The 27,375-nt window shown below is 40.5% G+C and overlaps 2 protein-coding genes across 14 annotated transcripts in view; both read right to left on the reverse strand.

Moving 5' to 3' along the window:
- PAM (peptidylglycine alpha-amidating monooxygenase) overlaps nucleotides 1-1,350 on the reverse strand; it is a 150,443-nt gene extending 149,093 nt beyond the window's left edge. For 9 of the 12 annotated variants that reach the window (XM_025438445.3, XM_025438444.3, XM_025438443.3 and 6 more), the window contains exon 1: nucleotides 1,197-1,350. In XM_025438445.3, the coding sequence (XP_025294230.1) occupies nucleotides 1,197-1,300 (104 nt within the window). In that variant the 5' untranslated portion in view covers nucleotides 1,301-1,350. The remainder of the gene's footprint in view (nucleotides 1-1,196) is intronic. The other 3 variants (XM_025438441.3, XM_025438440.3, XM_025438439.3) reach the window with 1 other exon arrangement.
- LOC112654113 (collagen alpha-2(IV) chain-like) overlaps nucleotides 1,349-27,375 on the reverse strand; it is a 125,640-nt gene continuing 99,613 nt past the window's right edge. Inside the window, exon 2 of one of the 2 annotated variants that reach the window (XM_025438446.3) lies at nucleotides 1,349-1,460. In XM_025438446.3, coding sequence (XP_025294231.1) covers nucleotides 1,400-1,460 — 61 coding nt within the window. In that variant the 3' untranslated portion in view covers nucleotides 1,349-1,399. The remainder of the gene's footprint in view (nucleotides 1,461-27,375) is intronic. The other variant, XR_003132752.3, reaches the window with a different exon arrangement.

Here is a 27,375-nt window from a genome sequence, read left to right on the forward strand (position 1 = left end):
GGCAGAGCTGGGGGGGCGGGGGGGCGGGGGCCTGCTGTGTGAATTACAAATGTCCAAGCACATGAATACTTAATAGGGTGCTAAGGAGGAGCGTGCGCCCCGCTCAGGGGTCCCTCCCAGCTCTCCCGGGCCCCCCATCGCCTTCCCCCACCGCGTATCGGTGTCGCTGTTTCATCCCTGGAGCTGCTTCGGGCCTGAAGGACCCAGCAGGGAGCGGACAGCGCGGGAAACCGCAACTTTAATGGGAGTTTTCGGGACGGCCGGGCAGCTGGGCTCCGCAGGGCGGGCCGCTCTGCAAGGGGCTCCCCACGGGGTACGGGGTACGGGGTACGGCTCCGGGGGGCGCCAGGGGGAGCCCCGAAAGTCCAGGATGCTGGCGCGGGCCGCAGGACGCGGCTGGGGGCGGGGCGGGCTCCTCGGGGTCGGGGTCGGGGTCGGGGTCCGGGCTCCTCCGGGTCCCGGGTTGGTCGGGGGGGGGGGGGTTGTCAGGGTCTGGGCTCCTCGGGCTCGGGCTCGGGGTCGAGGTCGGGGGTCTGCTCGGGGTCCAGGTCGGGGCCCAGGCTCCTCCGGGTCCTGGGTTCGGTCGGGGGGTGGGGGGCGGGGTCGGGGTCTGGGCTCCTCGGGGTCGGGGTCTGTCCGGGCTCGGGCTCGGCTCGGGGTGCGGGGTGGGCTCGGGGTTGGGGTCCGGGGTCGGGCTCGGGGTCGGCTCGGGGTCCGGGCTCGGGGTGTGCTCGGGCTCGGAGTCCGGGGTGGGCTCGGGGTCGGGGTCCGGGGTCAGGCTCGGGCTCGAGGTCTGCTCGGGGTCCGGGCTCGGGGTCGGGGTCCGCTCGGGCTCGGGGTCCTGCTCGGGGTCGGGGGTCCAGGGTCTGCTCGGGGTCGGGGTCGGGGTCTGCTCGGGCTCGGGCTCGGGGTCCGAGATCTGCTCGGGGTCGGGGGTCCAGGGTCTGCTCGGCGTCAGGGTCCGGGCTCAAGGTCTGCTCGGGCTCGGGCTCGGGGTCTGCTCGGGGTCGGGGTCGGGGGTCCAGGGTCTGCTCGGGGTCGGGGGTCCAGGGTCTGCTCGGCGTCAGGGTCCGGGCTCGAGGTCTGCTCGGGCTCGGGGTCCGCGGTCTGCTCGAGGTCTGCTCGGGCTCGGGGTCGGGGTCCGGGGTCGGGGGTGCGCCGGGGTGGGGGGTGTCGGGGGAGCCGCGGGCACCCACCTCTTCCACACGGAGAGCGGGCCCCGGAAGCCGAGGGCGCGGGCGAGGCCGAGGAGCAGGAGCAGCAGCAGCAGCAGCAGCAGCGGGCGCGGGGGGCGGCCCATGGCGGCGGCGGGGGCGCGGGGCGCGGGGCGCGGGGCGCGGGGGCCGGGGCCGGGGCCGGGGCCGGGGCCGCCTCCGGGGCCGCGCGCCACCCTCAGGGCTCAGGCCCGCCGGGGAGCGCGCGGGCTCTCGCTCCCACCCGCGTCGGGCATCGCTCGGAACCTGCAAAACAGAAGCGGATAACGGATGGCTACCACGCGGCGCCTCTGCGCCTCTGCGCCCCGCGCCCCGCGCCCCCCGCGCTCCACTGCCCGGCTCCCCGCTCCCGCCCTCCCGCTCCTCCTCCCCCTCCTCCTCCCTCCCCCCTCCCGGCACCCAAACCGCACTCAGGACCTCCGCTCAATGCAAAGTTCTGCACGCGAGAGACTCAGGCGCGGGGGCGGGGGGGGGGGGGACCCCACAACCAAGGGGGGCAGAGACGGAGCCCTTGCGCTCAACAGTGACCAAACCGAAAAAGACTGAACACAGGCGGGTTCACACTCGTGCACCGGCCGCGCCGCAGATTTAAGGAGAAAGGCCCCTCCCCCGGTCAAGGATCATCACCCAAGAAGTGGTCTCTGGGATTCTCAGGATGATTTTAAAACAGGTCCAGGACCTACAGCTAATGTGGTATCTGGCATGTAAATGCCTACTTAAAAATCCTTATTGGATACCCAAAAGTAATAATTTCTTGCACATGCATCCCCAAAGAGAGTCTTTGCTGAAAAAAGTTTGGAGATTCCGGATGCAATGCAATTACAAACAGTGGGGAGCAAGCAGCTCGGCCGGCCCCCAAACGAATTTTTTATCTACAAAAGGTATGATCAAGAATTTAATATACATGAGAAGCCATGCAGAACTCAGGATTTTAGAAGATTCAAGGAAGCTAAATTTTGAAATAGGCTCGCTTTGACTTGACTATTTTTCGGAATATGCTTCAGGCTACTTATCAAGTTTGTGACTTTTAGTTACAAAATATTATTTTAAGATGTATCATTCATAATATGAAAATAGTTTCAAAGAACCATATGTCTGAAAGTTTTATTTCAATCACTAATGATAATTAACCATGATTTGAGGAAATCTCAAATAAATGCCTTAGCCAGGGGAATAAAAGTAAAAACCAAAAATCAGGAAGATCATACAGAAGTGCATCATAATAATACATTAGCCTCTAAAATATCTTTTGGAATTCACAGTATATTGAGGCTAATCTAAAATAAACAAATATGCAAAAAAAAAAAAAAAGCATGAACATTAAATTAAATTAAAAAAACTTCATGGTCAATGCTTTCTAGGAGAAACAAGCCTTACATCAAATACAAATAACACATGACTGACTATCCAACCAATCCAAGGGTGCTTGGGCCCACCAGCTCCCAAAGACCACAGTTAATTTACATAAGCAATGGCATTTTTAAAAGACTGATGATATCTGTTTGAATTTTGTCTTTGGCTTGCTCTTTGAGCTTCCAGCAACAAAAACCTTCAACTTTGTCTGAATCCTGTGGGTAAAGGAAAGAAGTCCTTGTAGGGGAAGAGAAACAACTGGCCTGAAGGCTATACTATTGCCTTTGCGACAAAATATAATCCTGTCTCATGACAATACCTCACATTCCCTGAAGTTCTTTTCCTTTTTTTTTCCAATATATGTGAAGAAGGGATTATATTTTATTATTTCATGCAGAACAGGATTCAAGGACAGTCCTTCCAGTTGGCAGGGAGATACGGTATTAGACCAAACACTTGAAACAAATTTAGTATTAAAATTCTCTAACAGGAACACATCCTTAAGCACTAGCCTTTGAAAAAAATATCCCACTTATCTCGGATTGATTTTATTACCTTTGATGTCCCTAAAACACCCACTAAGAGATAAAGAACTGAAGTTGTGGGTAGAAGCAAAGTTGATATTTACAGCCATGAGCTGAACAGAAGGTCCTATGAAATGAAATGAAAGCTAATTTTGCTTCTTGGTGCTCCATGCCTTGTAAACTAAAGACAAAATACCAATCACCATAGGAAAAAAAAAAATCATGAGTCACCATTTCATTTGTTATAGTTCTTGATCATTGTGGAATATGCAATATTCAAATCTTAGTGGCCAATTGACTCAGGATTTTAAAAATTCAAAATACAGTTCCTTGAGATAATCCACTCCCTCACCCAAAAAAACCTATTTCGTCGTATCGTATTCTGTTCAAAATATTGTTGGGTTTTAGAAAATGAATTAAACTGAAAGGGAATATAGTCTATTAAGGGAGATGAGGACTTAACACAATTAATAGAAACTATGTTTAGAATGTAGTATTCCTACACTCCAGTACTATATAAAGGACTTGGGATTTTGAGGAAGAAAAGATCATTTTAACCTTCAAGAGGAAAGTAAGAAAAAGAAAATGGTAAAGTGGTTGTCAGTGGAAGCAGGAGGGTTGGGTTTTCACCATGGGAGATGAGCAGTGTATACTTCAGGTTCAGGGAATGGCAGGGGCAGAGGAGCCCAAGTGATAGAGCCCAAGTGGTGGGCAAGTGCAGATTTACTATTTCATTTGTAATACAAAGCAAAAATTGTTTCTACATCCACAAATTCTTAGGAAGGATGATGTATAGTTGATAGCAGTACAGGTATTATTTTCAGGAACAGTAATATTACGTAGTAAGTACAGCCTAGTACAGAGGACCGTAAAACTAATTTGGCTTTCATGAAGCAAGCATTCCATTCCTCTCAATTTTCGTTTTGTTTTTTTTTTTAAAAAGAAGGTAGTTGAAATTTGTAATTGATCAAAGAATCAAATAACTATATTGGTCACTAATTCATAAATTCATTTATTCAACTAGAGAGAATCAAGATAGCATAGTGGCTAAGAGCTTGTAAGCCAAAGAAAAACTGCCCGGACGCCTGGCTCCATCCCTGAATAGCCCTGTGAAACTGGGCAAGTGCCTCGCCTCCCTTTGCCTCAATTTCCTCAAAAGTAAAATGAATGATCCCACCACCTGTAGGGCTGTTACAAGAAGTGCATGCATTCATATCCTTAGAACAGTATCAGACACATAATACATGTTCGCTATTACTATTCTTGCAACAAGTATTTATTGAGTGCCTAAGTGTATATTAATGCTAGGGATGGTGATGAGCAAGAGAGAGAGTTCTCAGTCTTTACTTTCTAGTGGGAGGGAAAAAAAAAAAAAACAATGGAAATAACTACCAAATGATAAATTTCATCTTCCTTTAAGGCGATTTTATGTGGTTTCCTACAATGACTTATGATTAAACCGATGAAAGGCTGCATATCATAGCGATTCAACTCTAGGGATTTATTCTTAGGCAAAAATTGATAAAGTGTTTAAAGTGATATTTACTGACACTGTTTATAATAATAAAGAACCATTTGTTCATAATAGCAAAGAACTGGAATCAATTGAGATGCTCATCAATGGGAGATTGGCAAGAAATTTTTTTTGGATATAAAAACTTGAATCCTATGCATCGCTTTAAAAAAGGACAAGATGCGTCTCTTTTCTGTAGGAAAGGTCATATTCGAGGACATAATGTTTTTTCTTCTTCCATAATTAAAAAAAAAACATGTTTAAACTATCTCAAACTTACAGAAATGTTCCAAGTACAAAGAATTTTTTTTTGTAACTATTTGAGAGTAAGTTGCTGATGTGGTGCTTCATCATCCCTGAACACTTCAGTGTGCATTTCCTAAATTATATTCCACTACACAATCATAAGATAGCCATCAAAATAAACGTATTTCCATTAACACATTACTACCATCCAATCCTCAGGCTCCAAACTTTGCCAACTAGCCTTACAATATCCCTTATAGCAAAAGAATCTAGTTCAGAATCCAGCGTTGTGTGTAAAGTTGTTGCGTGTCTAGTTGCCTTCATTCCAAGTTTCTCGTTCCGTCTTTATCTTTTCTGACCTTGACTCTAAGACTGCAGGCCAGTTGTTTCTGTAGAATGCCTCTTAATTAGTATTTGTTTTCTGTTTCATAAGGACTAGATTCAGGGTATGCCTCTCTGGGAGGAATATCACAGAAGTAATGCTATGTTCTTCTCAATTTTCTGTATTCGTTGTCCTTTGCCACATATCAAATCATCCCAAAACATAGTAGTTGAAAACAACAAAGATTACCTCAAATGGTCTCTGTGCATGTGGACAAGAAAAAGGTTGGCTGGGTGATTCTCTCATGAGGTTGCAATCAAGATGTTGGCAAGGGCTACGGTCATCTGAAGGCTTGACTGGGGCTGAAGGATCTGCTTGCAAGGTGGCCTACTCACAGGGCTGGTGAGTCAGCGCTGGCTGTTGCCAGAAACAGCTTCTCTTCACTCTGTAGCCCTCTCTCTAAGTCGACTTAAGGACCCTCACAGCACGGCAGCTGCCTTCCCTCAGAGTGAGCAAGGTCTTTTAGCCTCTAGCATCTGTAGTCATATGCCATCACTTCTATAACATGCTGTGTTACCAGGTCAGCCCCACTAGCGTGGACAAAGGCGACCCAAGGGCAGGAAAACCGAGAGGCAAGGATTATCTTCTCAAAGCCTGGCTACAACAGCATCTCATGAGGTGGCATGCAATTCTGATTTGTTCCATTACTGATGTTAATTTTAATCTTTTGATTAAGGTGGTGTCTTCCAGGCTTTTCCACTATAAAGATATCATTTTTCCCTTGGTAGCTAATGTTTTTCTGATGGAAAAGTCATTTTTGACTTAATAAATATTCTAATTCTTTTTTTTTTTAATGTTTCACTTTTTTTTTTTAAGATTTTATTTACTCATGAGAGACACACAGAGAGAAGCAGAGGCACAGGGAGAGGGAGAAGCAGGCTCCCTGCAGGGAGCCCGCTATGGGACTCAATCCCAGGACCCTGGGATCACAACCTGAGCCGCCAGCAGACACTCAACCACTGAGCCACCCAGGCGCCCCTAAATATCCCTAAATATTCTAATTCTTAGTCGACTTTCATTTTATTCAGTTATTTATTACACCATTAGGGACTCATTGTTTCTTTATTCAGTGGGTTTTAATCTCTTACTAACTCCATGTATTTACACTATTTATTTTGATGCTCCAACTGTCTCAGTTGCGGCCTCTTGAAGGTAGCTTCTGCATCTTTCTGACACATCCCATCATCCCTTCAGCACTTTCTGGCTTTTTTGGCCCTTTCTCCCATCTGGGTTCAAAACCCCACATGAGGCTTTTGTCTTTGTGCTCCTCATTCCCCCTTGGACTTTGCTGACATCCTACAGTGGGCTGTCCCCACACACGGATGCCTTCTTTACCTCATTTGGACTATGACACATCCCGTCCCATGCTCCACACTGATGCCCTCCTAACCCGAGGTGCGTTCCACACCCTATGCCCGGCTGCCCTTCCTGAATGCCTATCCTGCTCAGCCCCACATAACAGCTGTAGGACTGGAATGTCCAGAAAGAGAAAAGAAATCACATTATAAAACAGTATACACATATATTTATAAATCTGAAGTAGTATGACTCCGTTGGATTTCCAATGGTTTTTCTACGGGGATAAGTGGGGGGGAAAGGTAAACTTTCACTTTCCATTTATATGCTTTTGCTGTCTTTTAATTTTTACAAGCTTGTATTACTTTTTGTAATCAGAAAAATACAGATACACATATGGATGTAGATACGCATTATAAAATATTTTATTGGATGTGAAGCTATATATTTCAATTTACATGTTAATTTCTATCTGAGCTAGGTGATGCTTTGAAAAACAAATGACTCTCCTTTCTTGGCAATCACCTTACGAACTAAATTTTATGGTGGTTTTATAGCTGTAATGCAGGGTTTCTCCAGCTCAGTACCAGCAACAGTTTGGGCCAAATACTTCTTTGTTGCAGGGGACTGGCCTGTGCATTACAGGACATTCAGCAGCATCTCTAGACTCTACCCACTATATTCCAGCTGTACTTCCTTCAGTCGTGGACAAGAAAAATGTCTCGAACACTACCAAGTGTCTTCTGGAAGGTAAAAATCACCTAGGTTGAGGATCAGTGTTGTCATATGGCTCATTAAGATGAAGCTTAATTTGTAAATCAAATGTCATGCAATTCCCTTCAAATATATATGAGGCATAAATTGCCAAAAAACTTGCAGATATGGAACTTCGAAAATAACAATCAAAAAAGCAAGTAATGTTTATTGACCTATGTGCCAGGGGTTGATTTTATACATATTATCTCACTGAATTCTTATGACTTTGAAGCACAGGCTACTATTCCCATTTTATGGATGATGGACCTAAGCCTTAGAAAAATAATTAACTTGTTCTGGTTCCTCAGCAGTAGAGTAAGGATTCAGATCCTGGCTTGTTGACTCCGGAATATATTCTCTCAGCCCCTGTTTTTCAACATAAAAAAGACTCTCTCTATTCACAGGTGGTGTTTTCTTCAAGTGCAAAAGGGCAAGTCCTCTGAATATCATTTTATTATAAAATAATAGCCAATGTTTCTTGAGTAACTATTACATGACAGGCACTGTGCTAATAATAAAGCTCAACTGAATCCTCAAATGAAGTTCACACCATTATCATTCCCATTCTACAAAGTAGAAGCTGGACACAAAGAGAACTGGTAATTTGCCCAGGGTACGTAGCTGGGATTTAACACGGGCAATTTGACGCCACACTTAACTATTCAGTTATCAAGGTAACCTAGTCTTTTTTTTTTTTTTCATTCACATATTAGGAAGCATTCATATTTCCTCTGCAAGCCTACTAATATTACTCAGCTAATTCAGGAAGGACAAATTGAAGATTTATGACTAACGTCCAAATCTGGCCCCAGTGTAGGTTTTGTTTGGCTTGCATGAACTTTTCCCAACTGAATCTGAATTCTGAGAAAACATTTCAAAATGAAAAGCTTTCACGTAAAAAGTGTCTTCTGAAGAACTGTAAAATCTGGCATCATTGGACCCACATTTCCATATGGCAACAATTAACTGAGCCAAGTAGTGTCTTCCTTTTTAGGCAGGGCCAGCAGTCTGCAGATTGCCACAGTCCCCACTGCTCCCTATTATCCCAGATCCTGAGGACAAGAGTAGTTATTTTTTTAATTTTATTTTTATTTTTTTATTTTATTTTTTTTACATATTTTTTAATTGGAGTTCAATTTGCCAACATATAGCATAACACCCAGTGCTCATCCCTTCAAGTGCCCCCCCCTCAGTGCCCATCACCCAGTCACCCCCACCCCCCATCCACCTCCCTTTCCACCACCCCTTGTTTGTTTTCCAGAGTTAGGAGTGGTTATTTTAACTGCCACCCAGCACAAGGTACAGTTGTTGTCTGTGTATTCATTGAGGTCTTTATTTTGTTTTGTTTTTAACACCTGTCCAGCCTTGCTCATTATCATTACTAATGGTACCCTCAAATCGTCTGTGTTGGCGCCCCAGAGGTATACCCTTTCTCTGCAAGAAGGTACACCTCACCCTACACATAGCATAGATTTTGCCATTTTCTGATATACACATAGTAGTTGCTTTTTTCTTTTCCTTCCTTTCTTTCTTTTTCTTTTCTTTCCTTTCCTTTCCTTCCTTCCTTCCTTCCTTCCTTCCTTCCTTCCTTCCTTCCTTCCTTCCTTCCTTCCTTCTTTTTTAAGGATCTCTTCATTACCAAGGCATACCAAATTGAGTGGTATTTTCTGCACGTGGATTTATTTGGGACTCATTTTTTTAATATGTAGCCAATTTGAAGTATTTTCCCCTTGCAAGTGAAAATTGGCTGGGTAACTATAGAATATTTATGTTAAAAAAATCTCGGGAGTACCATTCAGCATATGATTCTACTGGAATAGCAAGTTGCCAACAGGAACAAATTTTACTTTATTTTTTGGTTTCCATGATCAGTACCAGATGCCCTTTAAATATGTTCATTAGTCATCAAATCGCTCAGTCCTGTAAATACTTCCATGGGGAAAAAAAAAACAAGAGACATTATTCTTAATTAAATTTCTCAGCTTTGACTAATACAAATGTTACTTCATAACACATGTATCTGAAGTCAGTGCTGGCATGCTTTAATATAAGATAAAACAGATCCCTGAGTTCCAATCAGCACACATCTTTTAGTTCTAAGGACTGAACTGGGAAGTTCTTAAGACACTAGTGCCCCGCAGAGCAAGGCATTGCTGATGATGCCAGAGACGTACAACAGCTCCTTTGTATGCTACTCATTGGCCTAGCAGGTATCTTACTTATTTATGAGCTCAGAACAGCATGTAGAATTTAGTTTCAGAAAAAGAGCACAAAGCACTTCTGCAGCTATCACCACTTTTTTCCTTTAGACATTCCTGCTGAGTGACAGGGAACAGGGTGTCAGCCTTGTCTTGCAGAGACACTTAGCAAGGTGAAGAGCCCTCAGTGATTTCTGTCCGAACTCCTGGTGTAAATCAGAGATGCAGGCCTAAGATTACAGGCTATCTCCACAGTAGGTCACTTCAAAAATTAACAAACTCTCTTCTTCCTCTTCAGCGAAGTTTCTCAGAAACTAGTTTGAAATGAATACCCAAGACAAGACCAACTAAATCTCCACTGTCTGGTGTTTTTCAATAAAGTGTGGATCACCGAAAGACCCGCTGATTTTGCTTCTGAAAGGTGTTTTGCCCCTACTCTTGTACTGCTTCCTTTGTGGGTCTTTGCACTATTATTTTCTCACCTTCTTAAGAGGAAGCTGGCATAGAATGGGGGTTGGGAGGGTAGCCCTAGTTAAGTGCAAATATCTAGTGCTGGGCTTTGGGCTTAGAAGGAATTGGTCTCAAGGTTGGGATCTGCCTCTCCTCCTGTCTTTCTTGCAATAATCAACACATTTTTTTAATGAGATGTCCTCTTTTGTAGGGATTTTTTTTTTTTTCCCTCTTTGATTCCACATCCTTAAGCCTGCTTATTTCGAAAGCGCTTTACTACATATTTTGTTAAATGCTTCCTGATGACTTCAGAGGCAGGAGCTATTAACTACTCATGAAGTCTGGCTCAGAGCCAGAACATGCTAAAAATACATTTAAATTAAGTATTCTTTTTTCTTGATAAGTAAAAAATCTACAGGAAAATATCCAGATCCTCATTCAAAAAATACACTTAACTTTATCTTTCTGCTTCTTGTGATACTCACACAGAAGCATTTTCTCCCAGAGCAGAACCAAATCTCCAAATGATTCTCATGTTTTCCATTTCAAATGTCCAAGTCCTCACAATAAAATACCCACAAACATATCCTGTTCCCTTCCATAAGTCTGGCTATCTTTCTCTTCAAGCCTCTCAGCTCTATAATTACAATATTGAAAAAGTGGACTCTGTAATCATATAATGCTATTATACGATTGAAAAACTTATGGGAATTTTTCATAAAGATTATAAAACAATGCCAAAACATTCTCTCATTTATATAATTCTGCTCAATTGAGTTTACAATAACCTGGAGGGATTCTATCAAATCTCCACTACACACTGCCCCCGTCAGCCCATCTCAACTATGTAACTGGAAAGCCACTAACAAGAGGAACACAGTTGCTTAAAAACATTTTAGTGGTTTTTTTTTTATATTATGGCATAGAAGTCACAATAACATTTAACTTAATCGTAAGCAGGGCCTTTGAATTTTTAAATATGCAATTCACCATTGAAAGAAGTATAATGTACCGAAGTAGCTTATATTCAGGTTATTTTAATTTCCAGTCTATAATAATAGTTTTCTTTGATCAGTGTCCCCAAACTCTTCATGAACTATCAATGAAGAGCTTCATAATTTTCTTCTGGTTGCAAAGGATCAAAGCATTCTTATGTTTGCTAGAACTCTTTGATTCTGCTGTACAAACAGGTGGTGAATTTATTTCAATGCTCTTAAACTCTTTCTTGCTGTCTTGAGCTTAGGAAGAAGTGGTTTATTTTAGCAAGATGCTTAGAGGCCAGTTTGCTCTTCCCCCATTTTTAATCTTCTTTACAAGATTTCCCATAGTGATTTGCACTACACTCTGGACCTGAAAATGAAAGCTAAAAAAGGATGAGACCCATGATCTTCCAGGCTGCAAAGAACACTCTGGGTGGAGTCCTGGTGGTCCTACTCCAAGGATGTGAGGCCTGAGCACACCCATTTGATTTTGTTTGCCTTCTCTCTCCATTGTGGAAGTCCTATGTTCTAATCTCGAGTCATGTTGTAACTTAAAGTTGAGTTTTTAAGTCACAGAAAAATGTGAAATAGCCCAATTGTATTGGCCAATTTTAACCAAAATAAAGAGGCCCACAACAGTATCAGAAGGAAAACTGGTTCCCATCTTTGAAGTAAGAAAACCTCTTTCTAAAATCACAACATTCTATGGACCTACCCATGATCATAATGACACTTTCAATGATAAAAATAATATTTAACAATTACTGAGCACTTGCTATATGCTAGACAGTGTTTTAAGTACTTCTCATGTATTATTTATTTCACTTAATTTTTACAATATGCTTTGAACTAGAGCATTATCTCCATTTTACAGATGAGGAAATAGAGGCATGGCGAGGTCAAGGAACTTGCTTGACATCGACAATGGCTGATTTCAGAGATAGCAGCTATTAAACTCCAGGCTACACTTGATAGAGACAGTAAGTCTGGTATTTGTTTATTAAGAAAATACATAAAGGCTAAATAAACCATTACTGATTCAGTAATGCTTCTCAGTGAATTTGTATTTTATCCCCCATATAACTAAAACCAATAGTACACATAAGACATGAAATGTCACATCACACAACGCCTGCTTCCAAACAGTGATTCCAGGCTCCACCCCAATCTCCCTCCTCCAGTGGACTCTGAGTCAAAAGGTGGAAACCACTGGTGTAAAATTGGGAGTAGAGACTTGCACTTGAAATCAGAAGTTGTGGTTTTAAGTCCCATTTTAGGGATTCATTTCACATTTCTGAATTTTGGTTTCTTCCTGTACCAATAAGGGGTAATTGATAAACGCACTATCAAATGGCTACCTTGAGAAACACAATAATCTGAGCAAATTCTGAAATGACAAAAGCGCCATAGAGACATAAGTCCTTGTTAGTGTTTCAGGTTCAGCTTTATCAATGGATAAACTTAAAATTCTTTCTTAAATTTTTCTAATATTGCACTGTTCATTCTGAATGTACTTATACATCATCTTTGAGTAAAGTTTCAGAGTACTAGAACATCTTCAGATGGCAGACACTGTGAAATTATACTTGGAAAGTCAGGGGAAAAATAGGGCTAAAAGATCCAAATTTAAACACTCTTCCCAACAAGAAAAATAAAAGCAAAAATAGTAACTCTGTCATTCAGCAAAAAAAGAACTAAAATCTTAACCTAAATCATTTGAAATGGGCTCCAGTAATCAGGAAGAACATTTATGTTTCAAGGGAATTACCAATGTTCTGTCGAGATTATTAGGAATCATTTACTGGGTACAGGCTCTGACAGGTACAGTATGTCATGGCCTTTGAGTTTGTGTCGCATGACTTAGGAAACCACACAGAGGCAGGCTTGCAGAACCAGCTGTCCAAAGAAATCAGTGGTGGAGGTAAATAACATGAATTTTTATTACACAAGCAGTTAGATTTTCTTCTGGGAACAAATAAATATAAAATGGTAGACCCAAATAGGTGCTAGGGATTTAAGTGAGACAGATTCCTGTTAGTAATGCTTGCCTATCTCTTTATAGGAGTATTGACAAGAAACCTAACTTACTGTTGCTAAGGCATTTTGACGATGAAATGTGCTGCATAACTACTAAGCACTACACAAGTATTAAATGCTTTATGTGTTATCAAGTTTACTACTATTTACTTGATTCTACTGAATTCAATATTTATTCCTAAATAGAGGGATTATGTGAATTACTTTCTGGAAGATGGCTCTTTTGAAACATTTTTTTTCAGCATTTGAAATGGAATTTCAAATTTTAACAGCTGGAATACAGGCACAAATTTTATTTTCTTAAGAATCTGCTTCCCATTATAATGAATTTCTATGACCATAAGGTTAAGTCTCTCAAATAGCAAAGAAATCATGTAGATAAAAAAAGAAAAAAAGAAAAAAAAAACTGGTCATAATACAACTCAGGACAATATGGAAAACTCTATCGATATAGCAAACAATGTACTGCCAGTCAAGCAATCCCACCAAAATATTTATCTCTCTTGAAATAGCACACTCCTAAAGATTTAGTAAAAATAGAAGCCAACTTAAAGAAAAACAAACCGGACCTTAGGCCTTTAAATACACTATTCATAAAGGTATAGTAGTTACAGATTTAGAGTGATCATATTTATTATTACCTTAAAATACATTAAGGGCATCATCAAACCTTTTAACAAAATAAAACTATAAACTAATCAGTGGTTCACATAATCAGTCCTGAGGTATATCAGAATATACTTAAAAGAAGCTGACCATTTTATCTTTCAATATGATTTCCCGGGAAATTTATGTCTCTATCAATGTGTTCAAAGTTAATGGCCTATGCTTGACCAGCTGGTCATTCCCACTATCATAATGGCCAGCTAGATAACTGCTTCATTGATACAGGGATGGATACCAACTGGAAGGCAGTTCCCAGGCTGGTCCTGCTGGTATACACCTAGGAAAAAACTGTACTGATTCCTGCTCTTTGGGTATAACAGAATTAGCATTTTATTTCATGATATCCTTATCTATGATGAAAGAGAAGTTGAATGACAGAAGCAAAAGAATAGTATTATTAAACATGAGCGGAGTTCATTCAAACAATGGGAAAATACACTTTAAAATATTTGATCAATGAAGTCAAGGTTAAGAAAGAAAAGCTGAAATTTCTCCCTCCATAAATAATAATAGCACTCACATGCACTGGCTTTTCTTGATCTTAAGACCACAGAATTGTTTTAAGATATTAAAAAATATATTATAAACTGTTTCATTCTGGTTTAGCCAAATTAACATTTTCAGATGGCCTGCTTTAGTCCTTGTTCCTGAAACTTGGTAATTGTCTTGTTATCTTCTCATAAAATATCAAAAATTTGCTTGTTATCAAAGAGGTCAACGTATTTTTTTATCAGTAGGCTTTATCTTAACCAAACGCTAGTATTAAAACTAGAAAAGTAAATGGATTAAGCAGTATTCATTTGCCTGAAAGAATAAAACTGTGATAAAATTTCCCTTTCATTTTGATATTTAAATCACTATTGGCATTACATTATAATGAGATAAAGGTTCATTTAGGCAGCCTTTGTTATGTAAAAAAAAAACACACTGGAGGGGAAATTCTTTACTGAGTTACAATTATCCCCCTAGGATATAGCAAATAAGATAATATTAAAATTTTTAGGTTTAATTATGCAATATGTTCCAATACATAATCAAAATACATACATACACACAAGTATTTCATTCACTCCTGAAACCTTCTGAATTCTTCTCCTAAGGAGAAAGTCCACATTAATAAAATTATGGAAAAATTCTAAGGAGAAGCAATTGTACCTTTATGCATATAATAAACTGGAGAATGCATCTGACTGCGGGGAGTTCTCCGTACATACTTATTGTCAAGTTCTCTCCATCCCACATTCCTACTTCTCCACACTGATCCGAACAGTAAATTATCCTGCCTTTTGCTTTCCCAAAATGGGACTTACTAATTTAAGTTCCTGTCCCCTCATATTTGCCCCACAAATTAATTTTTGTGAACCCAAGACCTAACGGTAGTCCTTGGCTACTGCCGCTCTTTTATCTACACTTGCAATTCTTTTTTCTCAATTCTTCATATCAAAATTTCCTGAGTCGGAATTTTGTAGAAACCACACCTGCTCTAAAGGAGACACACCGCAGCTCCCCACAGCTGGGTAGCTTATAGCTCTTAGTTCTTAGAGTCAGCATCAACAAACATTGGGTTGTGGTAACCAAAAACCATAGGTTAGCTAAAAGATCATGATACAATTGTTTTAGTAAATCATGGTTATTAACAAATGAAACCAGACTTGTCTAACAGATTTTCATCTACAAATACTGTTATGTGCAAAAAGTAGCGTCTATGGTATTTTTCACACCACTGCATTTACTAGAACTGCTGAGAGGACTGTATATATGATTTCAAACCTAAGTTGATTTCTTTTTTCTCACTCTTTAAAAGGGTTACTTCTTTGTGAAACCAGTTCTTACAGCTTTGTTTTCAACCAGCTAAAAATGTTTTATATATAACTCTAACCTGTCGCCCTACACATTCTATTGTCCGAATTGTACTGTTTTCTGATCCATATTTATGTCTTGAGACAGTAACTTTGAATAAAAATAAACCTATAGTTAAAAAAAAAAAAAAGCCATAAATAGGGATAAGTAGATACCAGTAGCCATAAGGGGAAATCACCCAGGACTGGTCACCAAATGGGCATGTGACTTCCTTTAACCAATGAAAGGGGAATAAGCAGTGAATTGTGTTAACCCAAACTCAAGTTTTAAAAGCCATTGTGGTAATTCACCACTCTCTTTCCCTCTTTTCCTTCTGTGTTACCTACTGAGAGAAATACTCACAGCCCTTCTACTCAGTGACAAGTGGTGTCAGAGGGAGGCTTCCCCAACAGCCTGAACCAAGATCCTCCTTGAGGGAGGTTGAGGGCAATAAAAGGAACAGCTACCCTTATAGAGACTTGGATTTAGAAATTACCCAAATATTTACATATAAATAGAAAGCTGAAGAACCAGGTAATTTCAATGGGCTAATTTAATTCCTTCCCAGCTACCCAGTAGGGTAGATGTTAAGACCTGTATCTGAGTTACAGAGAAGAAAGGGTGTGATTTTCAATCACACTCCCATGCCTACTCCTACCCAATGCGTTATGTTTGCTAAGGCCTCATACTCATCTCCAGGTAGAAAAAAGTGTGTTGGGTTTTTTTGTTTTTGTTTTGTTTTGTTTTCCCAATCCCCTCAGACTGGAACTTCCTCCTACCTGTTCCAACATTGACAAACTCAATAAATGTTAAGCAAATGAATGGGAACAAGGGATACAAAGAAATACATCACACAGTTCTCTAGGGTCTCATAGTAAAGTTTGAGAAAAATTATCATACTTAAATTTGGTTATATATTAAGTTTCAGAAAATTGGAAATAAACTTTAATTTTTAAAATCAAAGTAGTAGACATACATAGTTAAAAGTCGAACTAGTACTGAAATCCTACAATGAAAATAGCAGTCACCTGCCCAGCTACCTCAAGTCCTACTCCTCAGATGCTACTCTTTTTCAACTCTTAGAAGGCTATTCTGGTATTCTGGTATTTAGCCACATTTTTCCAAATGTGTTAATGTTCTGGTTTAATGATTCACAGTTCTATTATCTACTTACTTCGGAAGACAAGGATTTAAGACTCATATACCCCCTCTTCTTGTACCACCAGCTTTACAATAAACTAACACAATTTTATTTCCTTATGGTAAGTGTATTCTTTAATCCTCATCTATTTCACTCATCTTTCAACCCACCTTCCCTCCGGCAACCATCAGTTCATTCTTTATAGTTCACAGTTTCTTGGTTTGTCTCTCTTTGTTCCTTTGCTCATTTGTTTTGTTTCTTAAATTTCACATATGAGTGAGCTCATATAGTATTTGTCTTTCTCTGACTCCGATTAGCATAATACACTCTTGCTTTATCCATATTGTTGCAAAGGACAAGATTTCATTCTTTTTTATGGCTGGCTATGTTCCATTGTGTGTGTGTGTGTGTGTGTGTGTGTGTCTACATCTCCTTTATTCATTCATCTATGATGGACACCTGGACTGCTTCCATAGTTTGGTTATTATAAATAATGCTGCAATAAATGTATGCGTGCATGTATCCCTTTGAATTAGGGATTCGGTATTTTGGGGGTAAATACCTAGTAGTGTGATGACTGATCGTAAGGTACTATTTTTAATTTTTTTTTGAGAAACTTCTATATTGAGGAACAAGAGGCTACAACAGTTTGCATTCCTATCAACAATACAACAGGGTTCCTTTCTCTCAATATCCTCTCCAGCGCTTGTTCTTTCTTGTGTTGTTGATTTTAGCCAATCTGATAGGTGTAAGATGATATCTCATTATGGTTTTGATTTGCATTTCCCTGATGATGAGTGATGTTGAGCATCTTTTCATGTGTCTGTTGGCCATCTGGATGTCTTCTTGGGAGAAATGTCTGTTCTTGCCTTCTGCCATTTTTAGTTGGATTTTTTAAATCAATTTTTAGTTAGATTATTTGTTTTTAGGTATTGAGTTGTATCAGTTTTTTATATATTTTGGATATTAACCATTTATCAGATATATCATTTGCCAGTATCTTCTCCCATTCAGTAGGTTGCCTTATAGTTTTGTTGCTTTTTTCCTTCGCTGTGCAAAACGTCTTTAGAGTAAACAAATGAGCAAAGAGGGGGAAAAAAGAGAGAAAGACAAACCAAGAAACAGACTCTTAACCATACAGAACAAACATAGTCACCACAGGGGAGGCGGGTGGGGCAATAACCGAAATAGAGGATGAGGATTAAAGAGCACATTCATCAGGATGAAAAAAATTAAATTCAATTTAAAAAATGCATCACAATAGTGTCTGTTTGGCTTCAAGTAGTATATACAAATATTTTTTTAAATTAAGTAAACTGTGGGTAAATTAATTTTGAGAATTTGATATCATTAAAAAATTTTTAAAGAAAAAAAAGTTGCCACTGATTATTTTTTTGTAATTAAATTCCTTGTTCTCAATAAGATTATTTTTAAAATGTAGATTCCAGAGCACACATTTACTGATCCAGATTTAACAGTTTTTGGTAAGGCCCTGAAATGTGTATTCTGATGCAGGTGGGGTGAGGATCAATTTTGAAACCATAGCCTGGGAGTTTTGATCACTCGGCAGCAGGCATGGCATTCCAGGATCTTGCAGAAAACTGACCATCATCTTAAATCTGCTGCATGACAAGCTACCATAATGGTGAGATCCCAAAACCAACAGGCTCCCCTCAGAGCCATTTAGGATCAAGATCTGACTGTTATTTCCACGAATCTCTCTCTCTTTGACTTTTCTTCCTTAGGGCTTCACTTTGTTGGGTCAACCACATCTAGATTGACCTATAACACACAGGGTGTGGGGCGTGTATGGGAAAACCATTCCACTTGCACTAATCTAGGATTCTACATCTTGTTTCTAAATATGGGATATAGACGAAAATAAAAAGCTCAGAGGCTACCATGAGGGCACAGGTGGGCTTTTGATGTATGAGGGAAAGCAGACAACTGGATAGTCTTCTACTCACAGTCCACTATACCCACTCCCCTGCCCTTCCAATAACGATACACTGAAATCTCTTGATGTCAGTGGCTGCGATTGAAACAGAGCGAGATGACAAGAGAAGGCCTCATGTGCACTTCAGTTCCATCTGACCTCTCCTTAGTCCAGATCACAGTATCTTCAAGGATGAGTAGAGCCTTTGTAGCTCTCTCTCCACTCTTGGGAAGAGCAGAGGCTCCACATGGACCACAAGAAACATGAGATGTCAGGGAGTACGCCAGCTTGCAGAATTACAAAAAAGCCACCATTTGTTTTTCACACTTTTAAAAAAAAATTTTCCATTCAGTATTTTTGTTCCCGGAAGGCAGGAAATTCTTCTATTAGTCAAATGACCATAAGGTAAACTTGGATATTTGTCTAACAATCTCAAATGTTAAAAACAGATCAGTATAAGTCCAAATAGGTCTTCTGACAGCTGATAAGTACAGAGGGGTGGACTACTGACAAAGGACCTTTTAATTAGAAGCTAATGTACATATGTCTACTCTGAAGGCAACACTTTTTTTTCCTAATAAATAGTGTGTATATTAGTGACTCTAATTTGATAAAAATGGATTTAAATTTCTATCCCAAACTGAAACTATGTTAAGGAGAAGAAAATTGTTTCTCCAAATAAATGACTAAAAATAGAACTAAAAAAGAGAATTCTTATTTTTGAAAGCAGTAAATATCTTTAGTGTAGCATCTACACCATCAATAAACTGCACAAACAGCACTAATTTTCACAAAAGCTCAGTGCTAATCCTCAGCTTTGCTAATTTATGAAGACAGCACGCACTTGTGCTCAACAACAATGCCTCTAAAATATAACAATGGCATCTCTCTTCCTGCCATCTTAACGTTCCTGCCTGCTTCTCTTGACTATTTCTGTTATCACAACACTTTTGACAAGGAGTAACTGGCTTTTGGGTACTTTGCCAAAACCCTGATGCAAGGTTTTGATGCGCTATCAATGCGTGTATACAAAGAGGGTCTCCAGCAAAATAAATAAGCAATAGACTGAGACTAGGAACAAAACTGTCAGCACAATCTATTAATATGTTAATCTTGATCATAATGAACAGGTTGTTGACCAACTGTAGCTAATGAGAATGAAGTCAAGGTGGTATATACCCTTACTCCTGTCCTCTCCTTCCTCTTCCTTATCAATGCCCTGCCTTCAAAACATACATACGCACATCATGGGGACTTGTTAAATTTATCATATCCTAGGGTCAATGATTACAAGTCTAACTACCACAAACTGCTTCAAAATTTGAGCCTTGGCTCACAAGAAGGATTTAATAGGAGCATGTACTCAGATCACACAGTGATCAATCAATCACTACTTCTAGAAAAAAATAAATGATGGTACACACTTCCAGTGCATCAACAGCTACCGAATGTGTATACAACGAGCAACATCAACAACATCCCACAGGAGTTCTGGTGCTCCTTTCAGCTCCGACCTATGATTTTGATTCTGTGGCCCCTGCGCCTAATAATGGCTCTCATTTCTTGAGCACTGACTATATGGCAGTGTTCTGCTTCTCCTGCCTTCTTCTGCTTTGTTCACTGCTACATCCCGAGCATCCAGAACAATGCCTGACAGATAGCAGGTGCTCAAAAATGCTTGTTGAATGAATGAATGAGTGCTTTACTACCTCACAACAATCCTATGAGTTAGGGTTTGTTTTTGTTTTAGTTTTAATTATTCTTACTATATAAACATGAAAACTGACAAAATGCTCAAAAATGCTTGTTGAATGAATGAATGAGTGCTTTACTGCCTCACAACAATCCTATGAGTTAGGGTTTTTTTTTTTTTTTTTAATTATTCTTAGTATATAAACATGAAAACTGACATGTTCCAGGTCCCTCAGCTCTTCAATGAAAATGCAGGATTTGAAACACTGTCTTGTAGAACCAGGAGATCCCAAAGCCTACCCACGAAACCTGCTGCACACATCAGGCTTCATAGTGACAGGCCAGCAGAAGGAACTCCTCTCTCCTTCCCAAGTGGAAACAAGCTCCTCTTCCCACTGCTCTCAATTGCCAGGACCCTTTCATTTGTACTTTCATTCAGGTTCTATCAATTCTTTCTTCATTTTGTGGAAAGGAAGGAGAGCTACCATTCACTAAGCACCTATCAAATCATGTTCTAAGTACCATGTGGGCACCTTCAGGAATGTCCCCTTATTCATACTCCATCACAATCTTTGGGGTAGGCATTTCTTCCCTCATTTCATGAATTTAGGAAATGAGAGTCAAATCTTGCCTCAGTAGTTCCCAAACCTATCCAATAATAAGAATCATCTGAGGCAGGAGGAGGGGGCTTACAATGGTAGCAGATCCTACTCCAAATCCTTAGACTCTTGTTTGGATGAGGAGACTAGATTTGCCTGACTCCCAAGCTAATTGCTAACCCTTGAGGTAGGGGCCACATGTCAGGCATCTTTGTTCCCCCCACTGCACATACTAGACCCTGACAGTGTCTCACCTTTCTACAACATAACGGTTTATAAGGTACATGCCCATGACCCTCCAAAATAATCATGATAAGTAAAGATGACAGGCATCAACAGCCTCTTCTTATAGGTGAGAAAAACAAGGCACGTGCAGGTTCTATGGCTCCCGGATAAAGAATAAAAGAGAGAGAGAGAGAAGGAAAGTAATGGAGAGAGAAAAAGAGAACATATTTTATAATTCAAAAAATTATACCCAATTCTTCTTCTCCTCCTTCTGACACTCCCAGTGGGAAATCACTCTATATATTTTTCAAGTCCCAGCATGAAGTAAGAGGTTTGTCAAGAGGATCACACAGGCTATTTGGAATAAACCCCTCAAAAACAGTTATTTTTCTTGCCAATAATCAATAAAATCTTCACCATGTTCTTATCTTCCCCATTATAGAACCGGTATTCTGTAAGACAAATTCTCAAAATGGGGCATTATGGAAGAATGTGTAGGATGCGGTGTGTATTTAAAGAGAAAACTCCATAATTCTCTGAGTGATTTCAGCTTTAATTGAGTTTCTTTAGGATATTTCCACTTAAATAAGTTCCCAGAAAAACTTTGCCCCTTATCATCTAAAGCACTCTCGCTGGAATAGTCAGGAAGTTTAGAGAGCTGAATGATATTAACCTAAATGTAATTTTGCTATCTTTAGCTCCCTCAAGTAGATACATTTTCATAGCGCAAGAGATCAAAAAAAAAAGAAAAATCTCTCTTTTAAATTTAATTGTAATTGCTCCCCCAAATAAACACAATTGAGTCCCCTGCACTGCCAGCACCACCAGATTTTAGATAATATCAGTGAGAGCATGCACCCAGTCCAAAAAGTCAACTTCTTCTTTGTACTTGGCAAGAAAACCATGAGAGGGTAAAACCACCCTAGAATTTGAACCAGGGCTTCTTCATATGAATTGAAATGCTAGGCCCAAAAAGCTCAGAACCATATACCCTTTGAGTGAAAGGGAAGTCAAACTGTGTGTAAGAGCTCACAAAGTGGGACTTGGGTGAAAGAGGAAGGGCCATTTGCCACTGAGTGGTGGAACCAGAGCAGCAGGACCAGGACACCCCCACCCCCAGCCCTGAAATGTGGGACCCATTCTTCAGCTGTTGCTTATTAGCCACTTGACTTAACTGGGCCAATCTAGACATCTCTTCCTGAAAATGATTTTGCAAAAAATGAGATATTAGCTGAAGGGCCAAAACGACATCAGGAGAAGCCACAGCAAAGCCCTTAGCAAGCTGAAGTGACAGGAAAGAGAAGCCAGAACATGACTTCACAAATCAGAAGAGAAGAATGGAGCAGACACAGAAGTGACGGGAACCAGGCAACACCACAGGAGCAACCTTGGGTCCTAACTGGGTTCTATCTCAAAATCCTAGCACATTTCCTTCTCTGTTCAGGAAAACGTGAAGTGGTCTACTTTTCTCAACTTATATAAACACTTCTGTCTGTGATCACCTCAGTGGGTTTCTATTCCTTGAAACCAAACAGCCTTGACTGAGGCAGGCTCACGGAGGAAGTGACTGAGCTAGCATCAACCGTCCATCAGGTGGCCACGAGAGAATAAACATCCCAAATAGAGAACAGAGCTTATAGGTCAACCCTGAGGCCGGTGAGCAAGCTGAGTTCTAAGAACTACAAGTAGTTTAGTATAGCCAGAGCTCGAGGAACACTGGAAGGGTGGGAGGGTCGGAAAATGAGGCAGGCGAGAAAGGTAGGGACCAATTCACAAGAGGACCTGGGATCCATGCCAAGATATCTGGTCTTTATCCTGTAGGTGATGGGATCAGAGGTGTCGTAGACTGTTCTGGCTGTGGGGTGGAGGCTGAAGTGGAGGAAACTGGAGACAAGAGACTACCGAGAAAGTGAGCTTCTCAAGGGCATCTTTGTGTGTCATTATTTCCACCATCAGGGACTGTTCTAGGGAGGAGGAAAAAAGAAAAAGGCATCAACTTGTTCCTCAGAAGCAAGTCAGCACAACACTCCATGAAATGAAAGAGTCCTGGCCAGCGTTGCAGCTGCACAGAGCTCTACCCTTCAGGCCCTGATGTTTTAAAGAAACAACTAGAGCCTCCAGGCCTGCTGACCAATGAGCAAACGCATGAGCAAATGTGACCTAGTATGTGATAAAATATAGATCACAAAAGCAGCTCACACTTTGAAATACCACACAATTTCACACTTCATTTCCTCAGTTCTCATACTCATTTATTAATTTCCCATCATAACGTAAAGCCACATCAAGCTTTAGTTACTTCAGGAAACATGGCACCTTTCAGAAAGCCTGATAAAAGCATCAATAATTAAAGACTGACTTTGAAAGAAGGGCATCTCAAAGCCTTTGGCACAATTTTATTTATTTGTGCTATTCAGTAACAACAACAACAACAAAAAGTTAAAAATGCATACCCTGGAATAAATGGAAGCTTTGGACGTTTTAATCTTAATTAGCTTAGATAACAGGACAAATTAAATCCCAAAACACTTAAGTGGATGGCACTGGAGCTGTCGGGTCTGATGACGGCCCAGGCTGTGGGCACAATAAGCTTCCTGCATTATCAATAATTTCTCTTACACACAAATGTACAAAGTAGACAACCTCAGTTTTAGCAGCACCTGGAGCTTATCAGAAATGGTCTCAGGCCCCACTCCAGACTGCCTCCATTTGAATCTGTCTTTTATCAAGATCCCTAGGTGGTCCTGAAATACTCAGAGGCACTGCCAGGGATTTTTGGGGGGAAACACAATCGAGGGGAGTTTGACTACAACCTAACACCTGACCCTAATTTTCTCTGAATTTCTTTAATTTCAATTTTTCTTTTGTCCTTTCTCCATTTCTTCCTTTGGAGAAATGGCCACCAAGGCCTGCATGTAAAAATTACTGCTGTCAACCTTGAGTGAGACCAGGAAGGGGGCATGGGCTGTAGAAACAGAGGCAAGCTTTAAAGTCCGCTCTCTCAGTTCAAGTCTAAGCTTTGCTACCCACAGGCTGTGGGATCCTGGGCAGGTGACTTAACTACAAGCTGGAGACTTTTGTCTTTTTTCCCTCGGGTTGAAGGAACCATTTAGTTTTTTGTTTGTTTGCTTTTAAGATCATCATAGATTCACCCAAAAGTGGAGGAAATAATACAGCGAGATCCCATATACCCTTCACCCAATTCCTCCCTATGGTAACATCCTGCACAATTACAGTTCACAACACAGTGAGGAAATCTGTTCTCCATCTCCTCTGTTTGTCATTTCTAGAATGTTTTATAAACAGAATCATACAGTGGGTTATCTTCTGCGATTGGCTTCTCACTCAGCACAATCCCCTGGAGACCCATCCAACTTGTATGTATCAATAATTCATTGCTTTTTACTGCTGAATCTTATTTCGTGGTATAGATGTACCATAGTTTAACTATTCACCTTTTGAAGGACAGTTGGAGTGTTTCCAGTTCGAGGCTTCTATAAATTATGCTGCTATGAAGAGGCATGTGCAGGTTTTTGTGTGAACATAAATTTCTGTTTCTCTGGGATAAACGCTCAAGAATGCAATTGCTGGGTGATATGGCCATTTTGTGGGAAACAGTCATACTCTTTTCCAGAGTTGCTATGTCATTTTTAGATTCCTAGGGGCAATGTATGGGTGATCCAGTTCTCCACATGCTGGCTATCATTTGGTGTTATTACTAGTTGTACATTTTAGCAAGTATGATAGGGATTCATGTTCTAATAGGATTGCTTGGGGTTTTTCACTGTTACATTTTGAAAGCTTATAATATATTCGAGATAGGAATGCGTGGGTGGTTCAGTGGTTGAGCGTCTGCCTTCAGTTTAGGGCAGGATCCCAGAGTCCCAAGATTGAGTCCCACGTCGGGCTCCCTGCATGGAGCCTGTTTCTCCCTCTGCCTGTGTCTCTCCTCTTTCTCTCTCTCTGTGTTTCATGAATAAATAAATAAAATCTTATATATATATATATATATATATATATATATATATACACACACACACACATATATATTTGAGATATAAGGCCTTTGTCAGATATGTAGTTTGCAAATATATCTTTCCATCTATGCCTGTCTTCATATACTCTTCACAGGGGTTTTTTTGGAGAAAAAGTTCTTAGTTTTGAGGATTCCAATGATCAATTTTTCCTTTTATGGATCACACTTTTAGTTCAAGTCTAAGAACTTGTCACCTAGCCATAGGTCCTGATGATTTTCTCCTATGTTTTTTCCTAAAAGTTTTGTAATTTTATGTTTTACATTTAACTGTGATCCAATTTAAGTTCACTTTTGTATAAATTGTGAGGTTTAAGGGGCAGCCCAGGTGGCTCAGCAGTTTGGCGCCTGCCTTCGGCCCAGGGTGTGATCCTGGAGACCTGGGATCGAGTCCCACATCGGGCTCCCTGCGTGGAGCCTGCTTCTCCCTCTGCCTGTGTCTCTGCCTCTCTCTCTGTGTCTCTCTCATGAATAAATAAAGAAAATATTTAAAAAAAATAAAATAAACTGAGGTTTAGGGATGCCTGGGTGGCTCAGCGGTTGAGTGTCTGCCTTTGGCTCAGGGCCTGATCCCGGAGTCCCAGGATCGAGTCCCACGTCGGGCTCCCTGCAGGGAGCCTGCTTCTCCCTCTGCCTGTGTCTCTGCCTCTCTTTTTGTGTCTCTCATGAATAAAAAAATAAATCTTTCTAAAAAATAAAAAAATAAAAATAAAAAACTGTGAGGTTTAGGTTGAAGTTTTGTTTTGTTTTGTTTTGCCTTTGAATTTCTATCTGCTTGGACCAACCATCAGTTATTAAGTATACCCTCAACTTAAGAGAAACTTCACAAGGAGAAAAAAAAACAAGTCATCAGACTAAATGTACATATCAAATGTAAGAAAGCACAGTTCTAGAAACATTAAAATGTTTTATCATGTGCTAGAACACATACAGTGGTACATCTGCTCATGGATCAGCAAGCCCTTAGGCTGTACTGGTTTCTTTAAAACATCAGGCCTGAGGGCAGAACACTGTACAACAATACCATGACTAAGCTGTAAGACCTATCCCCAGGCATTGCGCTGACTTGCTTCTTAGAACCATATGAATGCACTATCCCCTCCCCACCTTCCTCCACCCTTAGAACAGCCCTTGATGGTGGAATAAGAATGTTTCTGGATTCTGGAACTACCCAAATCCTCGTATCACTGTGCATAGCCAATGGAGAAATTATGTCATGCTCCAAGTCTGGCTCATAAAGTTATTCAAAGCAGCCTGTATGTTAATTGTTTGCTTTTTCTCCAATCTTGAGAAAGAAAAACAAAGCCAGAGGGATCTTTCAGATCTCAAGACATACTACAAAGCTGTAGTAATCAAAACAGTATGGTACTGGCACAAAAAAATAGACACGTAGCTCACTGGAATAGAATACGGAACCTGGAAATAAACCCACACTTTTATAGTCAATGAATATATGGCAAAGGAGGCAAGAATATACAATGGGGAGAAGACAATCTTCAATAAAGGATACTGGGAAAACCGACACTTACATGTAAAAGAACGAAACTGGATCGCTTTCTTACCTCATACACAAAAATAGACTCAAAATGAATTAAAGACCTAAATGTGAGACCTGAAACCACAAAAATTCTAGAAGAAAACACAGGCAGTTATTTCTCAGACATCACATAGCGGTATTTTTCTAGATAAGTCTCCTAAGAACAAGGGAAACAAAAGTGAAAATAAACTATTGGGACTACCATCAAAATAGAATACTTTTGCACAGCAAAGAAAACTATCAATAAAACAAAAAGGCAATTCTTGAATGGGAGTTCTCCTATATATTTGCAAATGATAAGGGGTTAACACACAAAATATATAAAGAACATACACAACTCAACACCAAAAAAAAACCAACCTGATTAAAAATTGGGCAAAGAACCAAAAGAGACATTTTTTTAAAAGAAGACATACAGCTAGCCAACAGACACATGGAAAGACGCTCAACATCACTAATCATCAGGAAAATAAGAATTGGGGCACCTGGGTGGCTCAGGTCGTGATCCTGGGGTCCTGGATCGAGTCCCGCATCAGGCTCCCCATAGGGAGCCTGCTTCTCCCTCTGCCTATGTCTCTGCCTCTCTCTCTATGTCTCTCATGAATAAATAAATAAAATCTTAAAAAAAGAGGGAAAATGAAAATCAAAATCACAATGAACTATCACCTTACACCCGACAGAATGGTAAGATAATAAACACAATAAATAACAAGTATGGGTGAGGATGTGGGAAAAAAGAAATCCTGGTACACCGTTGG

The sequence above is a fragment of the Canis lupus genome, chromosome 3 (genome assembly GCF_003254725.2).
Source record: "Canis lupus dingo isolate Sandy chromosome 3, ASM325472v2, whole genome shotgun sequence".
NCBI classification, from domain to species: Eukaryota; Metazoa; Chordata; class Mammalia; order Carnivora; family Canidae; genus Canis; species Canis lupus.